General features: G+C 48.4%; 1 protein-coding gene across 1 annotated transcript; it reads right to left on the bottom strand.

Annotated features, from left to right (window-relative positions):
• Positions 1 to 18775: 18775 nt before the first annotated feature.
• Ripply3 (ripply transcriptional repressor 3) lies at positions 18776 to 27058 on the bottom strand. The gene is made up of 4 exons (XM_087207299.1): positions 26988 to 27058; positions 26389 to 26440; positions 22763 to 22830; positions 18776 to 20098 (listed from the first exon to the last, which is right to left on the bottom strand). The coding sequence occupies exons 1-4, from the start codon at positions 27056 to 27058 to the stop codon at positions 19783 to 19785; spliced, it is 507 nt and encodes a 168-aa protein (XP_087063425.1). The 3' UTR covers positions 18776 to 19782.
• Between the last annotated feature and the right edge of the window lie 657 nt (positions 27059 to 27715).

Raw genomic sequence — 27715 nt, 5'->3', positions numbered from 1 at the left:
GGGATTGACAGCACTGTCCAGACCTCCCAAAACCCCTCGGCTCTTATGCCAGGTGGGAGACCAAATGTTTGCTTATTCTTTTCTAGTCATTCCCGCCTGTCCAGTCCTGCTCCTAGGATGAGATATTCTAACAAAGCTCTCTGGCAACCTCACTGTTCCGGGCCTTATCACTGCCCTTCTCACTCCTACCGCTGTACCTTCTTCCTCCCACCCCATATCTTCTCCCTCCCTCAGCCTGCACGTTTGGGACAGCTCAACCTGCTCTGTTGCTCAACATCACCTGCCCTTACCCTGCCCAGCGTCGATACCCCTACCTGATCCAGCCCTCCAAGGACTAAAATCCATCATTACCCACCTTCTCAAACATAACCTCCTGATTCCCACTAACTCCCCATTCAACACCTCCATCCTTGCTGTCCGTAAGTCCCATCAATCCTACCACTTAGTACAAGATCTCTGAGCCATAACCAAATTCTCCTCCCCATTCATCCTCTACTCCCAAACCCATATACACTTCTCTCCTCTGTTCCTTCAACCACCGCCCATTACTCGGTCCTTGACCTAAAAGATGCTTTCTTGGGCTGGGAATTTAGCTCAGTGGTGCTGCACCTGCCTGGCAAGCATAAGGTCCTGAGTTCAATTTCCGGTACCAGAAAAAAAAAAAGATGCTTTCTTTACCATCCCTCTGCACCTTGACTCACAGCTCCTTTCTGCTTTCACGTGGACAGACCCAGACACCCACCAATCACAGCAGCTTACCTGGACAGTACTGCCTCAAGGCTTTCAAGATAGCCGTCCTTATTTCAGCCAAGCCCCTGTCCACCACCTCCTCTCCTTCCAACGCACCATTTCCTGCTATTATAATATACAGACGATCTCCTCTGCAGCCCTTCTTCAGAGTCCTGTCACCAAGACACCCTTTCCCTCCTACAACACCTAGAAAGAGAGGATATCAAGTCTGTCTTCCAGGGCCAAATTTGCTCCCCATCGGTAACCCGTGTAGGCATCATCCTCCACAAATACACTCAGGTTCTTCTCCCCCACCTGCAAACATTGAATTACCTAGATCCCAACCATGACCACATAACACTCCTTTCCTTTTTTGGCTATTTCCATCTCTGCATTCCAGGTTTTGCAATTCACACAAAACCCCTTCTGAACTAACCCAAGGAGACCCCTCAGACCCCTTAGACAATAAGTCATTCCCTCGCCCCTCATTCAAAATGCTAAAACAAGCCTTAACCCTGGCCCCAGCCCTTTCGATCCCAGACCTCTCACACCCCTTCCTTCTCCACATCACAGAGGAGCGAGGATGCGCTGCTGTGGTCCTGAACCAGGGGCCAAGTGCCCGGCCGGTCGCCTTCTTATCAAGGCAGCCAGACCTCACCGTTAGAGGGTGGCCGCCCTGTCTGAGGGCAGCAGTGGCTGCCACAGCCATGCTCCGAGAAGCCTTAAAAAGTCATCCACCACGTACCCATTACCCTTTATTCCCCCCATAACCTCCAACATCTGACCTTCTCTCACCTCCCACATCTACTCTCAGCTCCGAGGCTCCTACAACTCTATGCACTCTTCTCAGAAACACCTACAGTCACCATCACTTCAGGACCAAGTTTCAACCCTGCCTTTTCCCTGATTCCCAAACAGCCAACAACAGGGACACCCCCAACCTATAACCATAACTGTCTCCCCATAGGCCTATACTGTAACCTCATTCTACACAGGACCCAGCATATACCTGGTTCATAGATAGAAGCTCATATTAGGCCACTCATTCCTCACCAGCAAAAGCAGGATATGCAGCTGTCACCATAAACTCCTTAACTGAAGCTCAAACCCTGCCTCCACACACCAACCCCCAACAGGCCGAACTCCCTCTAACTCAAGCACTCACCCTAGCAAAAGGATACAAAGTTGACATGGACACAGACTCAAAATATGCCTTCCATATCTTCACAGGCACGCTGCAATCTGGGCAGAGAGAGGATTTCTCAGAACAAGAGGTTGTCTGTCATGAACTCCCATCTAGTAAAGGCCCTCATGAAGGCCACACTCCTACCTGCCCAAGCTGGAGTCATCCACTGTAAGGACCATCAAAAGCCATCAGATCCATAACACAGGGAAATTCCTTTGCAGACGAAACTGCCAAAGAGGTTTCTGCCTCCACAAAAACCCAACCTATTACCCCAAAGGCCAATATCTTACCTTAACAGGCATCACCCCCACCTACTCACCTGAAGAAATAGCTAAATACAAAACACGCCCCACAGCCAACAGGTGGTTTTTAGACCAACGCAAATTTCTCCTCCCTGCCTCCTAGACCCATCAGATCCTCTCCTCCCTCCACATGGTTCTACCCCCAATCTAATTCCTTAGATTCCCTCCTACTCAGGATAGAAGACTTCTTTTTCCAGAGAGGCCTCGCTGACTTCTCCCCAGACAAAATCCACTTGTTCACCTTTCTTGTCCTCTGCCTGGCCACTCCTCCTGCCTAAGCACCAAAGCTGTCCCCTGTAGCAGACACCTCTGCCCAGTATTAGCAGGCTACAGTGGGACAAACTTCTTGCCCCTCCATAATTTGGCTGTGTTACATTGGAAGTAGCAGAGCTTGGCTGAGTTCACTCCCAGTCAAGGTCAACTGACTCCAACTAAATTCCTCCCTTCTGAATTAACCATCTGTTCTCTTCTACAAAGATATGCTTGTGTCCTACCTGTTGATACTTGTTATCAGCAGGTGTCCAAGGCCTGCCAAGTTTCCCCCCTTCCCACACTTATAATGAATAAACACTGGACATCCTGGGAGTCCTTTGTTTTTGCTCCCCAGAGCAGCTTAGATCAGCCCAAGACTCAGTTTCTCTCAAGTCTCTGTCTCTGTGTTTCTTTTAATACCCACTTTCCCATCTCATGGACATTGTACTGGCTTACAGGAGGCCAGGCCATGGCAGAGGTCTCTGGCAACTCCCATTACCCTTTCCCTATAGTCCCACACACATAACCCGCCACCGCCCCACATGACTGTCACCCTGTTTTCCTACTCACTTACAAACCCCTAGTCCTTGCCTTTGCAGCAGACCTAGCCACTGTCACCCCAGGTGACTGGAACACCACAAAGAGATATCTCCTGGCTATTATTTTCCTCTTCCTGGGAGGGCTTATACTCATACCATTATGTATACTAAAGGCCAAACCATAACAACCCGCTACTTCATTCCACACTTATCCCCTCCTTTGGTTATGCATCTCTTCCGATTTGCTTCACACCCCTTGCTAACCAAAACCCCCCTCTACCAATCCTCCCCAACTACCTAAATGATAGGTTCATGAGCACCTATTTGCTACTTCAAAAGGCCATTCCCCAGCTAGCAGACAGATGCTGCCTCTGCATGTCAGCCTCCCCTCAAACACAGAAGCCGCACCAGTCCCATTAAAAACATGGTTCACAACTAATACCTCCTGTTTTCCTGACTTTTCAGCCGGCCCCACTTATGTTACCACGAAGGAATACTGACAAAAGCAACAATGGTGGTGTTCCCACTCAGGGGCACTTACTCTATCTCAGAATAACTTTCCTCCCTTCAAACCCATTGCCAGAGATGTTTCCATATGCTTCCAGGCCCTGATCTGTCTTGATAGCACCTTGGAGCCAGGCCCCACAGTAGGACACCTTGGCCCAACACTCTATAACTTGACTCTGTCTATCCAAGTCCCCTATCACTGAGATGAATCAAATATAACACAAACCTTGGATCAGACTACTTATCTTTCAAACACTAAGCCACACAGCCCCCCCGCCCCCGCATGAAACTATGAAACCCACCCTATCCACAAAAGGTCTCCTAGACAATAACTTTTCTGCAAAGGAAAAAGACCAATCCCATCGAGGATGGCCCCTTACTATTTGCCACCCTGGTTCCTGTTCTCTCTCCCACTCAAGTCTAGCCAGTGCTTAACATTTCCAGACCAAAAAACCACTCAGACTCCAACTAAACCCATTCGACTTCTGACTCTATTGGGAAAACAAAATAACAAATGCTTCTTACTGTCTCCTGTCCTCATATATCCCTCCTCTTGCCACCACAATCTTATCCTGTACCCTACACTACTGGCACAAACCCAAACCAGACCAACCCCTTAGCTTCAAATATGAGGTAAACAATACCTCGTGTCTTTTCTCCCCCATCAGCTGGTTGTGCAGCAACTCAACATAGTGATCCTTGCCAACTAACTAGGCAGACACCTGCACCCTAACCTACCTTAGCCCCAAGACAGACATAGCCTTAAGTAACAATGACCAGATTCCAACCACTAAGAACAGACATCACAGAGCAGCCCCCTTCTTAATCACATTTCTAATAGGATTAGGAATGTTCACAGAGATTGGCACAAGAGTTGCAGGACTCACAACCTCCCTGACTAAGCATGATTCTCTCCCAAGAAATAACAAAAGGCTTAAGATGCATCTCAGACGGCCTCATTACCCTTCAAGCTCAGGTTGATTCTCTAGCTCATGTAGCATTCCAAAACAGGAGAGGACTTGACCTCTTAGCTGCCAAAAAGGGAGGAATCTGTTCCTTCTTAGGAGAATGCTGTTTCTACATAAACCAATCAGGAATTATCCAAGAAGTGGTAAGAGACCTAAAAAAACAAGCCAACAGCCTAGAAAAACAAAATACACCCCTCTGAAGTCCACCCTGCCTTTTATTTTTAAATTTTTAAATTTTTTTGTTTTGGGGGGGTTTTTTAGTACCAGGGATCAAACTCAGGACCTTGCGCTTCCAAGGCAGGCACGGCACCACTGAGTTAAATCCCCAGCCCTACTCTGCCTTTCAAAACTTTTAACAAACTTTATTCAAGGCTAAATCTAGGCCATAACAACTAGACAGCTCTTGCTAACCACCCACTACACAGCCCTGCTACAAGACCCAATCTCTGGCCCCTGAAGAAAATTTTTAAAAATTTTTAACTAACGGAACCAATACCTCTCTCTGCCTTTCCCTGCCCCTTTTTCTCTAATAGGATGTCCACACAGCCCACTGGGCCATGTTTGAAGCAGCCATGAGAAACTACACCCAATCTCCCCTTCCTCTTCTCCCTCTTCCCTCTCCCCTTTTCTCTTTTCTTCTGTAAGAGAAAGACAGGATTGTCAGACCCCTGCCCAGGCAGAAGAGAAAAAGCCTCCCAGGCAGTACAGTTACACATCCTGCAAGGCGCAAAGGATAACAAGAAGCCAAGGCCCTGGATTCAAGACAAACAGCCTGGCCCACGCAGCAACGCCTGCAGGCCCAGAGAACCTTGGAGACCACCAGACTCCTCCACTCCAAGACAAAAATTTCCCCCTCCCCTACCCAAACTCCCCTACAAAGTTTCCCTTTCCCCAAGCCCCCAGAGTCAACGGCTTTGTTGCCCTTGACTCATCTGCATCCAGGTTGGAAATAAAACCTCACTTATTGCTTCATTTTTGCTTCCCCCAATGGTCTCAGTTGTGCTTCAGTTTTCCCTAACAGGAAGATATATTTAATAATAGTATACTGTATTATAAATTTCAAAATGGCTAAAAAAGTAATATTTAAATATCATCACTATGAAAATGATAAGCATTCTCTGTGATGGATATATTAAATATCTACATTTAGTTTTGCTACATTGTGTTCAAAATCCCCAACATTATGCTAAATATATATTTGTCAATATGCAATAAAGATTCTGTTTGTTTTTTGAGACAGGATCTCACTATGTAGTCTAGGCTGGCTTTGAACTCTCAGTGATTATCCTTTCTCAGCCTCCCAAGTACTAGACTTTCTCACTGTGGTTTTAATTTGCATTTCTATAAAGACATTAAACTTTTTTAGTGAAATACTTGAAAAAGTAAAATAAAATCTACTTGTCATGATCATGTAATAAATGAATGATGTAATGGAATAGTAAAATAATATCATATTTTAGATTGCCCAGTAGTCTACTTTTAAACTGATTTCATCTGGGGTGGGAATTTAGCTCAGTGGTGCCGTCGCCTGCCTCACAAGGACAAGAACCCAAGTTCGATCCCCAGTACCAAAAAAAATCTAGTTTCATCCAATTAATATTCATAATTTTCATGCTTGTCATTAAGAAGTAGCTATTTACACATTGATCTTTCAAGAACTCTTCCATAAAAATGAGTCACAAACATGATTCATGTCCTTCAGGGAAGCAGAAAGCCTCTGCTGTTCCTGTGTTGAGCGTCTTTTCTCTTGGTTCGATGTGTTATCTTCCTATTAAAGAAGAAAGGTGATTAAACAATAAACTGCTTAGCCAAGCAAACAAAAAATCTCTGTGAGTTCAGTCGACTGTCCAGGGCTTAGGGAAAATCTTAGTAAATTCTGTAATTAGCACATCCAGGCTGTGCAATAGAAACAGGTCCCTGGTAAAGTCATGGTGACAGGAAGTGGAGAGCCAGAGTGGAGGAGGCCAGGGCCATTCCCTTCAATTCCTAGTTCCATCACCTCCCAATAATGCCACCAAATTATCAATCCATTAATGGATAAATCCACTGGTGACTACAGCTATCATGGTTTAGATCTAGAATGTTCTCCAAAAGCCTCATGCCCTGAGTCAGGCCTTGTGGAAGGTGATTAGGTCACATGGGTGCCATGCTCAGAACTGGACCCATCCACGAAGGGGCTCAGCAGCTTCAGTGCCATTAGGAGGTGGGGCCTGGCCAAAGGCAGTAACTAAGGGAGACCTGGGGGGGGGTGTCTTTCTCCCTGGCTCCTTCCCATTTCTCTCTGCTTTTTGGCGACCATGACCTCAGCAACTTTCCTCTCTCAGGACCTTCTGTCATGCTGTTTCTGCCTCGGAGCCCATTGACCACGGACCGAAACTGCCAGCCAAAGTAAACCTCTCCTCCTTTAAATTGTAGGTGTCAGAGTTTTTGTTCCTGTGACCAGGACAGTGACTGGAATGAGCTCTCCTGATGCAACGACCTTCCAAAGCCCCACCTCTGAACTTGCTACGTTGGGGACTCTGGCCTTCAACACGTGAGCTTTGAGAAACATTTCATATCCAACCCACAACACGCTGGCCAACAAGGGGTTATTTCTGATAGCCACAAACCGGAAGCTAACCACTCATCAGTGGAAGAATAATTAGATGCTGTATCCACACAGCGGTGTTGTATGCAGCCATGAGAATGAGCTGTCTCATTCTCAGTCAGTATGGACGACCACAGACTTGATGTTAGCAAGACAAGCCAGACGCAGAAGAGAAAGATATTGCTGGATTCCACTGATAACAATTTCAAAGCCAAATGGGGATTTAACTCAGTGGTACTGCTGCCTGCCTCATAAGCACAAGGTCCCGAGTTCAATCCTCAGTACCAAAAAAAAAATTCAAAACCAAACAAATCAAACCTACAGTATGGAGTAGCACCAGGGATTATCTTGCAGAACTGGATATGTTCTGGGTTTGTTTTATTTCGGGGCGGATACTGGGGATCAAACTCAGGACCTTGCGCTTGTGAGGCAGGCGGCAGCACCACTGAGCTAAATCCCCAGCCAAGAGCCTGTTTTGTTTTGTTTTTTAAAATCTGGGTGCTGCTTATATGAGCATATGAACTTTGCATACCCAGAAACATACTCAGGCTATGGCTTACATCATTTTCTTGTAGTATACTGTTCAATAAAAAACTTACATTAGAAAATTAACCTTCAGGGAATAAAAGAGAGATTTCTTTGTGTTAATATTTGTAATAAAATTGCTATGGATTTTTTTCTACAATTTGTGCTCTTTAATACTCTTCAAATAGACCTCTGGAATACAAACAGAAATAGAAATCATGTATATAATTTCAAGGAGCAGTTTTATGCCTTACTTTACCATCTACCTAAAATAAATTCTCAAATTCTTGTGTATGACACCCATCAGAATTTACTCCTAAGTTTTGAAAAGCAAATTTAATGAGCATATTGATTTACTGGTGGTCTATTTTTTTTTTTTAATTTTTGAAGCCCTCCTTGATTACAGATATTCTGTTCTCCCTGGGTGAAGACAGTGAGATTTAAAATGCTCTGAACACTGTGGGATGGAAATTTCCAGCGGGCAGGGATGAGTCACAGGCTGTGAAGTCTGGCCACCTCATCTGTGGGGGTGACAATAGCAGAAATTTGCAAAACAAGTATTTGCTTATTTCCTTAACTTGTCACGAATTTCACTCTGAGCCAAGGTAATTGGATTGCATTGAAATCAAGTAACCTTAGCGCTGAGCTGTAACCAAGGCAACGCAATCTCTACACTCAGTGCACACAGCCCAAGGAGGAGTGTGGAGGGGCTGTGGAGATACAAGGACTTTTTTCTGGTTTGTTTTTTGAGTCAGGGTCTCACTATATAGTTCAGGCTGGCCTCAAACTCAGCAATCCTCCTGCCTCAGCCTCCCAAGTGCTGGGATTACAAGCGTGTGCCACTACGCCTGGCCTTTTTTTAACATAAAATTTTAAAAAGAAATTTAATATTTCTTTAATTAAATACAGATTACCATGGTGTCCTCTCTTGGTACCTGGTCACAGGTTAACTGAGGCTCTTGTCTTTGTTAGTTTCTTCCTTGCTGGGACAAAATGCCTGACACTTGCAAGTTTAAAAAGCAGAGGTTTATTTTGGCTCACGTTTCAGTCCAGTCTGCTGGCTCCAAGGCAGGACAGCATGGAGGACAGGAAGCAGAGGGAGAAGGGGGGAGCTGGAGAGGGAGATGCATCCTTCCAGGTCACAGCCAGCCACCGCCTCTCCCGACCAACCCGCCTGCTAAGAGCACATTCAGCTGCAAACCCATCAGTGCACTGATCCACCCTCGAGTACAGCACCCATCTGATCTGATTGCCTCCCAAAGCCCCACCCTCGAAGGCAGGAGGCTTAGGGGAGCACCCAGGTCTAAAGCCAACAGCACTTGGAGGCTCCTGAGGCAGCACGGGGGTTGCACACTGCCCAGGTGTTGGCTCAGCGTCCCACAGGCTATGTGTGCCTGGCTAAGTGGATGTCTGTGTTGCATTATCGAGTTGTAACTAAATTAGCCTCCACCAGAAAGACAAAGGGCTTTATACCACATTGTTTCTCTGGCATGAGAAACCAAAAGTGGAAATAGGGACCAAAATGTATAATAGATATTGGAAAATGGGAAGGAAATGTTCAAATGGGAAAGGGGAACGAGGGAGGGGGAGGGGAAAGGAAAGAAGGGACAAAAGAAAAAAGAGAATAGAAGGGAAAAATGGAAACCATTTTTGTAAATAAGGAGGTGAAGAGGGGTTGAAGGGAGAGGAGGGAAATGGGAGAAAAAGAAGCAGCAAATTCCCTATGATGAATGTGATCATTATAGTTTAAATGTACCAATAAAAAATGACAAAGGGCTTTAAAAGCATTCTGTCCAACCACAGAGTGGGAGAAAATGTCTGTAAGTCATGTCTGATCAGGATCTATTATCCAAAATATATAAAGAACTATTACGTCTCACAATAAAAAGAAAATGATTAGAAAATCGGCAAGGAATGAAACTGACATTCCACCAAGATACCCAAAAGACCAATTTGCCCATGAACAATACTCGCCATCATTACTTATGAGGGAAATGCAAATCAAAGCCACAGTGAGATACCATTTCACAGCTGTCAGGACAGCTATCATCAGAAAGATAATAATGGACTTATGGGCCGAGGATTTAGCTCAGTGATTTCACTGCCTGCTGTGCAAGCGCAAGGACCAGAGTTCGATCCCCGGTTCCAAAAGAGAAAAAAAAAATGGACTTACTAAAAATGAAGAGGAATTGGGAACTGTTTACATTGCTGGTGAGAAGGTAACATGGTCCAGTTACTTTGGCAAACAGTCCAGCAGTTCCTCAAACAATTAGAGATAGAGTTACTATGTGATCCACTGATCCTACTCTTAGGTCATAGGGGTAGGGGAAATGAAAATGTGTCCACACAAAAACTTGTTCATGTGCCTAGGAGTATTATTCATAAGAACTAGAAAGCAAAAATAACCAAACACTTGCCAACCGATGAATGAATAAAGAAAATGTGGTATATGCATGCAAAGGACTATTACTCAGCCATTAAAAAGGATTGAAGTACCGATTAGTGATATGTCACGGATGGGCTGTGACAGTATGCTAAGCTGAAGAAGCCAGACACAAAAGACAGCATATTGTATGATTTCATTTATGTACAATGCCCAGAATAGGGAAATGGAGAGAGACAGAAAGTAGATTAGTATTTGACAGGGCCTGAGGGGAGGAGAAAATGGGATTGATTCTAATATGGGTGCTTTCCTGTTTTGCCAATACTGGGGATTGAACCTAGGCCTTTTGCCCCGAGTTACATCCCCAGCCCATTTTATTTTGTTAAATTTTGAGACAGGTTCTCATTAAATCACTGTTACCTTGGCTGGGCTCATACTGCGACTCTCTTGGCTCAGCCTCCCAGAGTGCAGGGGTTTCTTTTTGGGGGTGATAAAATTCTGAAATTAGATAGTAGTGATGGCTATACAACTTTGCGAATATATAAAAGTGAGGAATTGTATATTTTTAAAGGATTAATTTTATGGCATATAAGATATATTCCCATGAATAGAGATAATAACCAAGAAATTGGATTGAAAATTAATGCATGTAATACAAGCGCAAGTGAATCAATAGCAAGACAGAGTAGCAAGACAGACGTCTCTAACTCTGCTGTAAGTTCACAGTCAGCTACCTAACAAGGTAAAAAGATCTGACAAAAAGTTAGCATAGGATGAAATGATAAAAGAAATTCAGTTATTAACATCTTTTGTCACTGAAGCTCAAGCAAAGCATATATTATGCCTCGGATATTGTCATTTATAGGTTTAAAACAATGCAACCAGCAATGCAGCACTTTATAAAATTTCACTAAACTTGATCAGTGTTTAAGTATTGTGCAATTCCTTGTTTAATACAAGAGTTTGAAAGACCACAGTGAAACTGATTAAAACAGCAAATAGAACACAGTGTCGGCCCAGATCGAAATGTATTTTTTTCATTAGCAATCCATCGGAAGACACACAGAAAATGCAGCCAGAGATTGACAGTTATTTATTTGCAGTTTGGGGACTTGCTATACAGTTTGGTGCAAGTGCAGATGTGTCTAGCATGTCTTGGTCACTTTCTGCGCAGCTAAGACAAAACACAGAACACCCACAAATGAAGGGAGGAGACGTTTACTTGGTCTCACATTTCAGAAGTTCACTCCAGGAGAAAATGGCATGGTAAGGGCCGGGGATTTAGCTCAGTGGTTCCACCCCATGCCTCACAAGCGCAAGATCCCAAGTTCGGTCTCCGGTACCAAAGAAAAGAAAAGAAAATGGCATGGTGGATGGGCCTGCTCAGGAGGAAAGCTGCCAAAAAGCAGCCGGCGAGGGGAGGAGTGGTGAGAGAGAAGCATCCTTCCAGGTCATGCCCCAGTGACCCACACCTAACCAGGTGCTACTGCCTAGCAGCACGATGGCTGTAATTCAATCCACTTCTAAGAGTCACACCTCTGAGGCCTGAGTCTCTTGGGACATTTTTCTTTTCTTTTTTTGAGACAGTCTCACCATGTAGTTCAGGCTGGCCTTCAACTCACTATGTAGCCCAGGCTGGCCTTAAACTCATAGTGATCTTCCTGCCTCAGCCTCCCGAGTGATGGGATTACAGGCATGCATTACACACCCAGCTTCTTGAGGGATATTCTTGATCTAAACCATAATATTCTGCCCCTGGCCCCCAAAAGGTTCATGTCCACCTCTTTATACATTTAGTCTACCTGCAAGAGTCACCAAAGTCTAACAGTTTGAGCATGGCTGAAAAGTCTAAATCCAAAGTCTTCTCTGAGACTCGAAGCAAACTCTTAGCTGTGAGTCTCTATAAAAATCAAAAAGAAAGTTAAATACTGCTGACATACAGTGACACAGGGTAAACTTTCCTATTCCACAAGGGAGAAACAAGGGGGATAGAACAGAATAGGACCAAAGCAAGATTAAAACCCAGCAGGGCAAACATGAAATCCCATAGGTCTGTGTCCAGCACCAGGGCAAAGATGTGAGCTCTGAACAGCTTGAGCAGGCCGCCTCTACAGTATGCCTGGTACAGCTCTCATGGCTTCTCTTTAGGGCTGACTTTGCTCACTGTTTAGGGCTTTTCTCAGTGGATGTTCCAAATTCCTGGATTCTCCAACTTCTGGGGTCTCTGCTGCATTGTTGGCTTCACACTCACAGCTTCTCACACTGACCTCTCGGGCACACTGCCTGGCCTCCCAGGCCTTCTTGTGAAATCTGGGTGGAAGCCTCCCTGACTCCACAACTCATGTGTTCTACATGCCTGTAAAACCAGCACATGGATGAGGCCAGCATCTGCCACCAGCTTGAGCAGTAGCCAAGCCCCAGTGGATCATGGCTGCAGAAGCCTCAGAGTACCTGGGTAGCTGAATTCTGGGAAACATTTCTCTCTTAGGTCCAGAAAGAACACAGCCCCTGGTGTTTTCTCCTCAAAACAAAGTCTTTTGCTTTTGCAGGGTGAAGGACAGGGTCTTGCTGTTTCCTGAGTTGCCATCAAGGCAGTCTTTCTGTTGTCCGGTTGCAAAGTAAGTGGCTTTTTTTTTGGTACTGGGGATCAAACTCGGGTCCTTGTGCTTTCGAGACAGGCAGCGGAACCACTGAGCTAAATCCCCAGCCCTCTCCGGTTCTTTTTAATGATAATCTTTCCAGCAACCAAATTGTCCTGGGCCAAAATTTTACAGACGCCAATTTTACAAGCACTTCCTTTCTGCCACCAGCAACGTATTTCAAGTTATTCAACTTGGCTTTTCACTCCTGCTTCTCACATATAACCTCCCTAAAAGCAGTGGACAGTATTCACGCTACAACCTGAACTTGGGGTAGCTTGAAATTCACTCAGATTAATTAGTCTGCTGCCCTTAATCTTATCCTCCTGCAAAGACTCAGGACATGAGCAAAATGTAGACAAAGTTTCTGCTGAATGTAACGCACGTGGTCTCTAGCCCAACCGCCAATAGAGTCTTTTTTGTTCCCAATTGAAACCTCCTGAGCCTTGTAGTTACAGTCCGCATTTCTATTAGCATTTTGGTCTGAGCTCTGACTAGTGTCACACGCTGAGCTAATCTTGCAGCATTCTAAAGCTTTTGTACCCTGCATCTCCACATCTTTCCAAACTCCTCCCAGGAACCAGTTCCAAAAGCTTCTGAATCACAGGGTCAGGTCTATTCACAGCAGTGAGCCCACTTCTCTTAAACCAAAATCTGTCTTAGTCACTTTCCGGTCACGAACACACAATACCTGACACCCACCATCGGAGGCCAGGTTTATCTTGGCTCTCGGTTACAGCCCAAGGTCAGCTGGATGCCAGGCAGCAGCGGCGGGGAAAGGGTCTGGTAGAGGAAGCAAAGAGCACAAACCGGGAGGGAGGAGCCGTGGACGGAGATGAACCCTTGCAGGCCACTCCCCAGCGCCCGCCCCCACTCAGGCTCCGCCTCCCGACCAGGCCCCGCCTCCTGGCCCCAGGGTCCAGTCCTTTTCCGAAAGCCCCACACATGAGGCTCTGGGGGAGCATCTAGCTATAAACCACAACATGACATGTTCCAGCTTGTATTTGCAAGATGCTGTTACAATAATAAAATTGATTAGGAACTTTTTGTGAGACACTAGAACCAAGGCCCTGTCGAATAAGTCAGCCCCAACTACAAACGACCGTTTTAAAAATACATATTTTAAGCCGGGCGTGGTAGCACACCCCAGTAATCCTGGCACTCGGGAGGCTGAGGCAGGAGGATCGCCGTGAGTTTGAGGCCAGCCTGTACTACAAAGTGAGACCCTGTCTCAGAAGAAAAAAATTTTTTTTGTAGGAAACCTGGGGCTAGGTGTAACCATTATTCGTGGCTGCTTTGATTACAATTTTTGAAAGATACAGCAATGGCACTGTCATCGGACAGGGTTCGGGAAGGTCCCTCAGGAAAGAGAGACCTCATCTCGCGGCACCCGAGGGACAGGTTGTGGGTTTGTGACTTCCGTCACAGAGAAAGAACTTCCAAGACAACTCGGCAAGGCATAAAGAGGTTTCGAGACAGATGTAAAAGCACACCCTCCGAGAATAAAGGACAGGCTTCAGGAAAAGAGGCACAGGGGATCTGGAGTTGGGCATATCCCTGCGGCCTTGGGATGTCTTCCAGGTGGGTGTCGGGGAGGTGTGACCCTACTGTCAGTTGGTCCCACACCTGAGCAGCTGTGCGCACCTGCAAACCATCCCCACGAGTTTCCGGTGGAGAGCTGCTGCTTCCTTGAGGGCGGAGTCTGTGGGAGGGAGAGAGATTTACAGGTGAAAAGCACGGCCCAATTCACCAGCTTGTGTTTCTGGAGCCCTGGGAGCTTCTTGGGTGGGGGGAGTGTTTTATTGTTTTTGTTGTTGTTTGTTTGAGGCAGAATCTTGCCATGCACGCCAAGCAAATACTTAAAATGTTCAGAATGTCAAATGCCTGGTTTGTGTCTTAGATGCAAGGATGGTACTATTAATGCCCAGTGATAAAGTACCAATGACGTCTGGTGTTCTAAAACCGGATGTTTGAAATTGTTTCTACGAACAGCCTTCGAGGAAAGGCCGTGAGAGAGTGAGGCCCGGGCTGCTGAGCCAGGGCTTTGATTCAGGCTGAAGGGGGTTCAGTGCCACTGCCCTGACCCTGCTGGCTTCTGGTAAACCAGAAAGGAGAATGCTAAGGCCAGACTCGGCCACAGGGCTTGTGTGGGACCATCCTCCTCTTGAAAAAGGAGCGCTGGAAAAAACGAATGGCGTCTAGGTATGAGGGCCTTGAAACTCACTAGTACCCTGAGGCTGTTCATCTTTCTCAACACTGCTACCAAGCTTTATTATTCACTCCAAAACCCTTTCCTGGCATGATTCAGAATTTACATAAGTGGGGCCAGGGATTTAGCTCAGTGGTTCCAATGTCTGCCTTGCAAGCACAAGGTCCTGAGTTCGATCCCTGGTACCAAAAAGAAAAAAAAAAGAATTTGCACAAGTGGGTTTTTAAAGTTAACAGGCCGTGTGTGTGTGTGTGTGTGTGTGTGTGTGTGTGTGTGTGTGTACTGATGATCAGACCTAGGGACCTAGGGCCTCACACATGTGTAGCACGTATCCTACACCAAACCATACCCCCAGCCATATTGGACCATGGAGAATCGTCTAGGGGAGCGTGCAGGGTGGTGGCTGAGTAACCACGTATAAAGGCAGAGGCCTAGCAGAGTCCGGAATCCAGGTTCAGGGTTCCCAGTTCAGGCCTCTCTCCAATAGCTCAACACCGGCACACAGGGGCCAGCACTGTTCACTGCACGACTCTGCACACAGACTAATATTGCAGGCAGCTAAGTTAGATGGAAATTAACATATAGTCAGGGAGGGACTGGGCTCTCAGGAAGTCATCATAAAAATCAGAACTGTGCCTGGAGGCGCGTCTGAAGCAGGCCAGGCCTCAAGATAAAGATGCAGTGGGCAGGCCAAATGCCTCCCTAAGGACTAAAAAGTAACACTTTCCAGGAAGGCCTGATGGGCATCAGTCACCCAGGCGGGTGAGCAGAGCATGCGCGCCTTTCCTCCCCGTGTACCCGGCCTACGGGACTCGCTTCCCCATTGGGTCAGAATCAGCTAAGCAGCTATACTTGTGACCCTATGGTTGATGGCAGTGTGACCCACGTTGTGCCCACGCTGACTTTGCTGTATAAATCACCTGAGCAAGGGCCTCGGTGGCCACCCACTCGGGACCCCTCTTGGAAATCCAGTAGCTGTTCTTCCTCTATTTCCAATAAACTCTCCTAACTTCCTCCTTTACCTCACAACTTCATTCCTCAATACTGTGAGACCACGAAACTCATCGCATGTGATATCTGACAGATTGGGAGTTATATTCCTTCCCTATCACTATAATTTGCAGTTGCCCAATTTAGTGGCCCTGGTGCCGAGACTGAGCTAGGAAAGCCAGGTGTGCTGGAACCTTTTTCTCACAAAATGAAGACAGCTGGCCACAAAGGAATGGTTGGGGTGAGATCAAAGACCAGAGCTACCAGCCGAGCATGGTGGCCCATGCCTGTGATCCCAGCACTTGGGAGGCTGAGGCAGGAGGATAGCTGCAAGTTCGAGGCCAGCCTGGGCTCCATAGTGAGTTCAAGGTCAGCTTGAGCTACATGGTGAGACCCTGTCTCAAAAAACAAAAAACAAAACAAAAAGACCAGAGTTATCAACCAAATGAAAACATAAAAATAAAAAATAAACAGAAATGGACCAACTGGCAAATAACAAGAGGTTTGGAGGAAAGAATGCCACACCTTACAGAGGACTCCAGAGTCTGCCATCCTACACTTTAACTCTAAATTACACACAAATTTTACAACATTTGGATTCAATTGTTTTTTGTTTTTGGTACTGGGGATCGAACTCAGGACCTTGCGCTTTCGAGGCAGGCAGTGGCACCACTGAGCTAAATCCCTGGCCCTGGATTCAATTTTAATCCCTTTTTCCACCACTGTTTTTCCAGCTCAGAGGCAGAAACATGGAGGGAAGATGTGATGCCATTGTTCTAACAGGCACAGTCTGTGTGATGCCAGCCAGGAAAGTGTTACCTTGGCAACCAAATTGCTAACTCACTCTGAGAGCCCTGTCGGCCAACAATGCTCTGTGATCATAGAATGTTAGCCTGGGTGGGCTCAGACCTGGTGCTGCTGCCTCAGTAGGACAACACCAGAGAGGTTTCCACTTGGAGGTATGCAGCATCCGAACACCCTGAAAACCCATGGGTGTGAAGGGGACAAACTCCCCTATACAGCGTTTCCACCCATGACTGCAAGGAGAACAAAGGTCCGCCTGTCATGTTTCCCAGAAGACACAGAGACTCTAGCCGGGCTCTGCAGCAGCCCTTCACTGGTAGCTGTGCCCTTTGGGACGGGACACACAGTTCAGCAATCCCAGTTAATTTATCTGCAAAAGGGGTGAGGTAGAGCCCACTGAAAGGATGGCGTGAAGATTAGATATTGTGTGGAAAGCAAATAGCAAATAATGAAACACTGTTCCTTCTATCACTAGAGGATTTTTCTTGCTAAAAGTGATGTGTTACCTCAGGCAAAAATATCAAGCCTATACTTGAAAACAAAACACAAAGGCATTTAAACACTTAATCTTAATTATCAACTTGACACGATCAAGAGATTCCTGCGGGGGTGACTGGATTACGGAGTGCTGAATAGCTGGCTGTGCCCACTGCAGAGGTAGCTGCTGGGGGTGCCTGTGGAGTCTGTATCTTGCTGGTGCTCTCCCCTGGGCTCTGCTTCCCAGCTGCCATAAAAGGAGCAGCTTTCCACTTCACACCTTTCCACCACGATGTTCCTTCCTTGGTGGCAGCCGACCATGGACTGAGCCCTCTGAGCCAAGAGCCCGATAATCCACTTCCTTCTTTAAGTGATGTGTGTCAGGTATTTTCAACAGGAAAGCTCACTAATACAAACTACATAAGAATTTTAACCAGGCATGCCTTTAACCCGAGCAATCTGGGGAGGCTGAAGCAGGAGATCCCAACTTTAAGCCCAGCCTGGGGAACTCATTGATTTAGTGACTCTGTCTCAAAAAACAATGACAAAAAAAAAAAGAAGTGGAACTGCATATAGAGCAGTGATTCCTAAGGCTCTGGAGGGATGGGTGTAAAGAGAGGTTAGATTTGATTAGTGCATGTGTTGAAATACCACACTGAATCTTGTCAAAAGGCACAACCTACTTGTGTTAATAAAATATGTGATAAAATAAAAAGCGGACGTGTGGAGCTTGAAGGCCTGGGGTTCTGCCCAGTTACTCCCTGTAACCACAAGGCCAGGACAGTCCCGGGCCCCGAGCCCGCTGTGTCCACTGCATCACCCACATCTGACTCACGGCAAGCAGCCCTGCACTGCTGGCCAGGCTCAAGGTCTGGTGTTCAGTATTTGCACTGAACTGACCGTGTCCCGGGTAATTAGAGGGAAGGCTGCCACACAGAGCACCTTGAATCCTGGTGGCCAGTGACACCAGGATACACGCTAAGTTTGGCTCCACAACGGTAAACCAGCAACTGGGCCAGGTTTTGTTTCTCAGTCCACTTGGCTAAGAAAATCCAAGCTGGTTATGATCGCTTGATTTTCACCTGAAGGAGTAGGGGGAAGACTTTTAGGACTTTTATGCAAAAGCCCTGCAATAGGAAGTCAAGTGTTTTCTGAAATAAGCTCAGGTGTAATTGTTCTGAAGTTTGGAAAAAAAGATAATTTTTGTTTTTTAAAGACAAGGTCTTGCTATGTAGCCCAGGCTGGCTTTGAACTCAAGATGATCTTCCTGCCTCAGCCTCCCAAATTCTGAGATTATAGGTGTGGGCCACCATGCCTGGCTCAAATTTGTTTTTAAAACAAAAGAGAGAAAAATCCGAAAGATCAAAAAGAGGGGTGGGGGTTAACAGGGGGGAAAATTTTTTTTATTGGATGGAGCAATAAAACACAATTGATGCTGGTCACTTGTAGATAGAGGAAGGAGTGAGAGGGGAGGGTAACTTTTACTTTGCAATGTATACCTTTCTCTACTGCTTAGATTGTTAAACCTCTGCATGTACAACCCCTATCTTTAAAACATCAGTAGGTTATTTGGACAGTGAGGTTGAACTTGGGACCTTGTGCTTGCAAGGCAGGCAGCAGCACCACTGAGCTAAATCCCCAGCCCCTCTAAGAATGTTTTAAAAGGGTGATTATCAAATGTTCTTTCAAAATATTTATTTCAAGTAGAAATTATATAATGCACTACATATAGGAGGATGAGTACATGTAAGATAATTGAGTCAAACCTTGAAAAATATATTCATTTGATCAAAATATATGAAACTCAAAAATAATTTTACATCAGACACTTGTTTTGGTTTTTTTTGAGACAGGGTCTCTCTGTATAGCCCAGGCTGGCCTCCAACTCACAGGGGTCCTCCTGCCTCAGCCTCCTGAGTGCACATTATAATCATGTGCCACCACACCCAGTTATATCAGATACTTTCACTGGAAAGTGTTATTCTAGTCAAGTAAAAAGCCCAAAGCTGGGTGTGGGGGTTCACGCCTGTAATCCCACCACTCAGGAGGCTGAGGGAGAAGGAGCACTGTGAGTTTGAGGCCCGCCTGGGCTACATAGTGAGTTGAAGTCCAACCTGAACTGCATAGCAAGACTCTGTCTCAAAGAAAAAGCCCACGACAGTCACCAAGACTTAACCTTCTGGACATATATATTCATACACACATCCCCTTTATAATTATCACACAGATTTTTATCCCAAGTTATCTCCTAGAAATCCACATTTGCTGGTCTTATGAAAATGACTCATTGTTTTGATATTTTATTTTTTTTGTAAGTAAAAAAATATTTTCCCCAGAATGCTACAAAGCAACCAAATCAACCTTTGAACAATGGATTAAAGTTGGGATTTGATACCTAAATTATTTTCACAAAAGCAGAACTTGCTGGACAGTGAGTGTCTGAGTAAGTGAGCAGCCAGGTGGCTCACTAAACTAGGGGGAGAACTACATCATGCCTCAGCAGGTGACAGTGCTGGGTGCCCTTTCCTGATGACAACCAGAGTTGACGCAAACCTCTTTGTCCCCCACGCTTGCTCAGAAAATGTCACAGGAAAAGAAAAAGTAAAAGCCGTGTCCTGGCTACGGGCAGCGCTGAGACGGAGCTCAGGCAGCCTGGCCTCTGATGACCCCAGCGGACACCGGCTGTCACAGGGCGGAGGCCCGAGAGGGACCCTGGTCGTTCGGGTGCGGGGCGAGCGCTGGGCCCCCCAGAGGCGCCGTGAGGGAGGGCGCCCCCTCCTCCTGGTGGGCTGGGCAGCCAGGCCCCGCCCGGTCCCAGGGGCCGCCTGTCCCCTGGCGCCCAGGCTCCGGGGTCCGCGTCTCTTCCTCCTGCTCCTCCTCGTCGGACTCGGACTCGTTGTCGTTGTAGAAGTGAATGGTGGCCTGCACCGGGAAACTGGCCAGCACCTTCTCCCCGGAACCCCGCAGGTATTCTTGACGCTTTGAAATGGGTAAATAGAGTCTGATATTGGAGAAACAAACAGCCATTATTCGACTGGAAAAATGACTCCTGCGACAGTGTCCTCGCCCTAGAAGCAGCTAGCACCCCAGGCCTTCTGTACACCTGTCCTCCCTTCCCATGCGGTGGTGAAGGCTCCAGAATACAGAGCCAGCAGAGCGCCAGGCCAGCTCAGGAATGGGCGAGACTTGGATGAGCATGTCCATGCGGGGCCAGCGGGAAGGACGGGGCATGAAGGGGCCCGGGCACTGGGAGCCCCGAGGCCTGCTCCCTGCACAGCAGAAGTCCTCTGGGAGAAGGCAGGGACCATCACAGTGAGGCCCCATTCCCAGCCCTGGCTCCAGAAGCTCTCCTCCAGAACTCTGGCCCAGAGAGCAGCTCAGTGTTGAGGATCACCACCGAGCATCCCTGGCTCCGCCAGCATAAGGAAGGGGACACGACTGGAGAGAGGGTCAGAGTCAAAGACAGGAAGGGGAGGACCCCTCCCTAAGTCCCAGTTTCTGTGGAATTTGGGACTCTAGTTATAAAGGAAAAGTAAGGAACATGTCCCTCATAGTGTGGTGGTGACCGCCCATAATCCCAGCACTCTGGGAGGCTGAGGCAGGAGGATTGCAAATCCAAGCCCAACCTGGGCAATTTAGTGATGACATAAAAATTAAAAGAAGGGCTGGGGATGCGGCTCTTTGAAAAGGCCCCAGTACTGTTCATACCCAGTACTGCAAAATAAATAAACGCCTCTAAGAATCTCTTTCCCTTGGGCATCCTCACTATGGATTGGAATATCTCTCTTTTTAGACAGGAGAGTGAGTGAGAAGATATCCTGCTATAAATAACGCACGACCATTTTTACTTCCTACGATTTCCAATAGACCAGCAGTGCTCAACTCCAGGGCATATTTGAAAATGTCTGGAGATGTTTTTGTTCTCGTAGCTGAGGGGAAGCGCCTGGCGTTTAACAGGCAGAGGCCAGGAATGCTGCTGACCATCCTACAATGCCCAGAGCGCTCCTCACGGCTGTCCAGCCCGAAGGGTTAGCGGTGCTGAGGGTGGCCAGCTGTGCAACAGACAGACGTGCGTGGTTCCCACATGGAAGACTGACAGACTAGCAGAGTTTAATTTCTGGCCATGTTAAAAATCAGGTGTCCGGCCGGGGATTTAGCTCAGTGGTTTTGCCACCTGCTGGGCAAGCGCAAGGACCCGAGTTGGATCCCCAGCACAAAAAAAAAATCAGGTGTTTACACTGAAGGACTTCCAGGTGGATTCAGAGAACATCTGGGATTTGCATGAATTTAGCTCAGTGGTGCCGCTGCCGCGTGCCCAGCAAGCACCAGGACCCGAGTTCGATCCCCGGTACCATTAAAAAAAATTATTTGGGGTGATCAGAAGAATACTGATAACTACTGAGGCCTGAGATGGGTACGTAGGGGTTCACTATAATATGCAGTGTATGTTTGAAATTTCCTGTAATAAAAATGGGAAATAAGATTCTCTCTGCTTCACGAGGCACAGTTGCACGATGCAGCTGGAGCCTGGCCCCTCACAGCACTCAGCTGATCAAAAAGGGGGAGCCCTGCACTGCGGGATGGGGGCACAGGCGGCTCAGAACCACCCAGGCAGCCTCCCCAGGACTGGAAACCAGAGGTAAGGGTCCCTTAGGAAGCTTCCCTCTTCCAAAAGCCACACTGGCCAGTGGGGGGGGGGGAGCTCAGTTTCATCTCTAGAGATGAAAGTTTGGATTTTATTGACATTTTGCAGCCTTCTGGGTAACCCGGATGTGAACACCCTGAGGCCTGCAGGCAGCAGAGGCTCCATTCATTTTGGTGGCGGAAATGAGAGATGGAGAGACAGGCCGAGAGAATGAGAGGCAGAGATAGCTATACAAATCCTGAACACAAGCCACTTGCCCCAAAGGAATGAAATGTAAGGAGGGAACAGGAAAGTCCTAGTCCTGGTTCCTGCCAGGACGAGAAACAACGGAAACAGAGGACCGGACATCCGGAGCGGCTAGGGAGGGGTTCTCACATGCCTGCGCAGTTTGCGCGGCCCTTGAGCCAGCATCCAGCCCCGGGCTTACTCGACGCACGTGTTCTGAGGGTCTGCACTGCACAAGACAGTATATCAGCTTATATCCTACAAGGGAAATGGAGATGTGCCCGATGTTTGAGTAACTAACTGCATATGCACACGCAGTCATAGATCATTAACACAAGGCATCATATGCGATGGGAGTATGAACAGAGGTATAAAGAAAAGAGAGGGGCCAATGCCGATGTGCAATTCAAACATGAATGAATACAGGGATGGGAGTCCAGAGATCCTGTAAAATATCCTCGAAGTTCCTTGGTAGAAACGCAATAATATCGCAGAACATAGTATTTTCCACTTTGTTGAAAATGTATATAGTTGAATACACTGAAGTGCATTAATGATTATATCATCAGAAAGAAAGTGTATATATAGATGTATATACGTATGTATAAGTATATATATGTGTAATATAAGTGTGTGTATGTATATATATATATATATATATATATATATATAGGTTTTTTTGGTACTGGGGATCGAACTCGGGTTCTTGCGCATGCGCAGCAGGCTGCGAAACCACTGAGCTAAATCCCCGGCCCTATATATATATATTTTTTTAAGTGTGAAGTCAGATATTACCTTACAGGATGCTGAAAGCCAAAGGCCCCCTTCGATCGCAAAGTTTGTGGGTCCCCCTCGGGCTCACACTGTAAAGACAGACACAAACACAGGTCTAGCAAAGGAATACCACAAGGTACCTCCTGGAAGTTTTTAAAGATAAAATCTGGGTAGTCTGCAGCTGTTACTCTCAGTACATTTAAGAGCAGTTTAGAATCCTTCTTGATGTCCTTCTTCCGGTTACAGTTCCCTGCACCTTGCCCACAGCAGCAAAGGCCCTGGGAGGGATTCAAAGACGGAAAGAGTAGGGACACAGGGCCTTGGCCTGGGAGATTCAAAAACTAGGGAAAGACGCAAGCCTCTGGAAACAGCCCTGCTGAGCGGGGAGGGCAGGGGAGGGCGGGTGTTTAATCCCAGTGCTCCTGGTGCAGTGCAGGGTCACATTCAGAGGGGTGCGAACAGGGCACGGGGACACAGGGTGCAGTGAATGAGGCACTGGTGGTCAAAGGGCTCCTGGGAGGCTGGGTCCCCTTCCAGACGCCCTCCATTCCCACTACTGAGTTGAGCTTTGATTCCGAGAGCTGGGTCCGGAGCCAGGGAGCTGGATGGTCAGATCTGTGCTTTATGGGCAGTGGTGGCCACTGGGATCTGTCCCGGACTGGACTCAATGAGGGCTCACAGGCACCCCTCTTGGTGACAGAGGATCAGGATGTGACCTGAGGCAATGCCCGGGAGGGGAGGGGAGCGGAGGGGAGGCCACTCTTGCCAGGCAGCTGAGAACAATGGTGATGAGGACAAGATGCAAGCAGAGAGAGCCAGGCCGGTCCGGTCCAGGGCTGTGGCCAGAGTGACCGCAGGCTGAGGGGATGTGGTCAGCGTTCACCTGCTCAGGGTCAATCCCCTTCTGCCAGACTCCCCAGGGGCTCTGGACTGGGTTTGGCCTGCAGGTTATCCAAGAGCTACAAGCCTCTGACTGCTGAGTTACTACCAGGTGTGGGGTGTCCTGGGATGCATCCGGGTGGGCGGACTTGAAAACAAGCTGAAGTGGCAGGTCAGAAACCCTGAGTTCTTGGATCCGAAGGTGTCAGTGGGAACCACTTTAGGAACGGCACCAAACCTGTGCAGCACTGCAAGAAAAGACTCTGAGAAGGCAAGCTGCGTGGTTCACACCCGTAAACCCCTGCACCTGGGAGGCTGAGGTTGGAGGGTCACGAGGTCTAAGCCAGTCTGGACTACATAAAGGAAGGAAGGAAGGAATGAGGGAGGGAGAAACAGAAAAGACCGAGGTGGTACATGTCTGTAGTCCCAGCACTCGAGAGGCTGAGGCAGGAGGATCACGAGTTTGAGGTGAGCCTGGGCTACATAGCGAGACCCTGTCTCAAGAAAGAAAGAAAAGGCCTTTGCCTTTTTTATAATAATCTGTGAAGGGGAAGTAAAGTGAGGCTTTTGTAACAAAATCTTTTTGCATTGCTCTTCATCTTGGGTGGTGGGCTACCGGAAGTTATTTCTGTGTTAAGAGCTCTGTTTGTAAGCTGGGCATGATGGTGCACGGTAATTCGAGGCCAGCCTGGGCTACACAGTGAGCCCCTGTCTCAAAAATCAAAAAACGACCCCCTCAAGGGCCAGGGATGTGGCTCAGTGAGGCTGCGCCTGCCTTGCAAGCTCAAGGTCCTGAGTTCAATTCCTGGTACCGGAAGGAAAAAAAGTCTAACAAAAAACGACCCCCTCAAAAAATAAAGCTCAAAGAGCTCTGTTTGTGATTGTAAACCATCTATAACTGCTCAGGCTCATTCTCCCGCCACAGGGACTCCTGAGAACGTCACAGCCTGTACGAGGGCAGAGTCTAACACGAGCGAGCAACCTGTGTGGACGGAAGCCGCGGGCAGCCCAGAGGAAGGACGAGCCCTAAAGACCCGCGCCCGACCTCTGAAACACAGAGCACCTGGTCAGCTTTAAAATCCACCCCTCTGACGCCCAGCTTTCAAACATTATGCTATAAACATCCTGAGTATCTCCCCGCGATCTTCTTAAAGACCCTTTCTCGCTGAAGGAGTCTACGTATCCACGTCTGGATAATTAAGTGGGCAGAGAAACGTGCGCAGGTTAAGCTCTGCGTTTAAGGTACGGGTGTTTTCTTAAGATCTGGAGAACAGAGTCAAGCGGATTCCAGCAGGAGGTGTGCGCCCCTGACTGGGCTACGGCGTGCACGAGGCATTGGGGCCTTTCCTCAAATTTAGATTTTATTCTAATTTTGATCTACTCGCTGGAAAACCTGGTGCAGGACCCCAGGCCTTACCCGCTCCGCCTCCCTAGCCTTTTCTGGAGAAAAACTGGACAGGGCCCTGGAGGCCGGACGTTCTCCCGCTTTGTCGGGAGAGGGCACCGTTGAGCAAGGCGCGCTGGGCCTGAGGTCGCCAGAGCTGGTCCAGGGCGGGCGCGGCGGGGCAGCGAGCTTTGCAGCCGCCCTCCGCCCCCCACAAAGTGGGCGCCACCGCCTCAGCCGGGGAGATGCGCTGACGGTCAACCCGGCAGTTGCTCAGCCTAACATTTCTCCGCTGGCGATCACTTTTCTCACCACTTTCTCACCGCGATAGAGGGAAAAAGCCCAAAGCCACCTGCTCGCATCAGGCAGCGTGCCATAGTATCTTCGTTCTCGCAAACAGCCCGCAGGTTCTGTGTACATTGCATTGAAAAGAAAATTGAATTGTAGGGAGGAGAGGGGAAGATGTGTTACGTACATGTCCCAACCCACCACGAGGAATGTGATCATTAAGTGATCCAAACAGGGACTAATAAAAATAAATTCTTAGCAGAAATTACGTTTGAATGCAAAAGAAGGAATTATTTTCCATTACTTAGCTATTGCTTGCGAGAATAATTTGGCTAAAACTTATATCACTTGTTAATTTGTTTCATCTTTCTTCACGGTAAAGAATGGCAACTGAATCAAAACTCTGAACATTCAGATTAATTGAATAAAAGTAGAAAAACCTCCAAATAGAATGGCCTGCTTCCCCCCTCCCCTGAGCTTTCTTGTCACATTACAAATAACTGCACACTAAGCCAGAAGCTGAGGGTAGGTAAACCAAATACTCCGTCCTTCCTAGCCAGATGAGCTCTCCAGGGTTTTAAAAAGCACCGATTTATATTTAAAATGTAACAGATGAAAGCAAGCCTTTCCCTGGTAAGTATAACATTATTTAGTTATCCATGCATGGTAACAAAAGAAGACCAGTGGCGATTAATCTTCTTCCACAAAGCCCTGGCCTGAGTGTGTTTGCTCAGACAGCAGTTACCCGGCAGCCTGCAGATGGCTGAAAGTGCCAGACGGCGGCGGGCGGCCGCTCCCTGCGCCCCAGGTCCCTTAGATGTCACCTGCCTTATTTGCACAGTGGCACCAGCCTGGTGCTGAGGGTGCCCTCAGCTTTCCTACTGCCTGCTGGTTTGCAGGAATCCCGTGCCGTGGCTTCGCCTTTGGAGAAAGCAGAGGCCACCAGGAGTCAGGTGTGTCTGTGACAGACTGATGAATACCCGAGGCTCCGGGTCAGAGGACATAGGACCAGGGAGGAGGCCTCCCAGGGACCCTCGTGGCCAGCGGTGGCGGCTCTCCAGCCGGGCTGGGGTCCCTCAGCCACACTTCAGCTTACCTGGCTTCCGGCTGCGGTCAGCGTCCAGGGTCGCCACGGTGTGGGCCCGGGGCTGGAAGGCAAAGGGCAGCAGATGATGAGTCCCTGGCACTTCTGCCGCGGTTAGGGTTATTCTAATCACCGGGCACCCGGGAAGTCCCGGCCTGCGGATGGACCCAAGTCTTGGTGTCTTTCTACCCTGCCGGGCGCCCAGTTCTCTGCCATCAGGTGAACTCTGAAGAGGGAAGACCCAAGTCAGACAGGCTGAGGTCCAGGGCTTCCTCTCCAGGCACCCCGGCTGGACTTCAATCCCCCCAGCCCGCTACTTTCTCGCTGGTTTGAGCTACACCACCTGGGGCCTCCAAAGCCCTTAGTTCTGCGGTCGGAACCTACAGAGTTCTAGGATGCCGAAGGGGGGACCCCGACCCCAGCCCCTGCCCACCTCCCCGGCTGATCTGATTTCCTCAGCGGAGCCCGAGCCCAAGCCCGAACTAAGCCCGTGACCCTGGGACCCAGTGAGCGGCTCCTCTGTGCGGTGCCGCGGTGCCTCCTGCGCCCCTCCCTCTGCAGATCGGCGCGAGGGGACCCCGGGACTCCGTGCCCCTCTGCACGCGCCTCACCTCGGGGCCCTGCACGCGTCGCCGCCGCCGGGGCAGGGGCAGGGGCCGCGCCGCGCTGCCTCGGGGCCCATGGTGCCCGCCTGCCGGGCCCTCGCCCCGCGCCAGGTTTAAAAACGGGGGCGGGGCCGGCGGGGCGGGGCCCTCCACCCCGCCCCCCGTCCTGCAGCCCTCGGGGTGCCGATCGGGCGCGCATCTGGACCTCAAGTTGGGGGGAGTCTCACCTACACCACGGAGGGCTGCGGCTGTGGGGTTTGGAGGCGGAGACAGGGTCCGCCCGACCCGCGTGAGCCCGCCCCGTCCTCAGCCCGCACCGCGGTGTTCGCACTCGAACCCGCGGCCCAGTGGGTGGCGTGGGGCGCGCGACGCTGCCGGGCACCCGAGGAGAGGACCTGGCGGGATGGGGACGCGCTGGACAGCAGCCCCACCACGGGGGCTTGGAAATAACGCAGCTGTTCGTGGGGTCTTGCCATGCGCTTCTCAGGGCGCCAAGCACACTGCTGCGTCTGAGAACTGGGAATTACTTTGTATACTTTAAATTAGTGGGTTTAAAAAAAAAATTAGAGACAGGGTATCGCTACATAGTTCCGGGCTAGACTGAACTCACTATGTAGCCCAGTCGGCCCAGAACTCATGAAGATCCTCCTGCCTCAGCCTCCTGAGTGCTGGGACTATGGGTGTGCACCGACACGCCCAGCTGAATTAATGGATTTTTTTAAATAGAAGAATTT

Source organism: Heterocephalus glaber, unplaced genomic scaffold, assembly GCF_053883595.1.
Source record: "Heterocephalus glaber isolate CG9 unplaced genomic scaffold, H.glaber_assembly_v1.0 deba00000122, whole genome shotgun sequence".
NCBI lineage: Eukaryota > Metazoa > Chordata > Mammalia > Rodentia > Bathyergidae > Heterocephalus > Heterocephalus glaber.
Note: the sequence above shows the minus strand (reverse complement) of the source record. Positions and strands in the feature narration are given on the sequence as shown.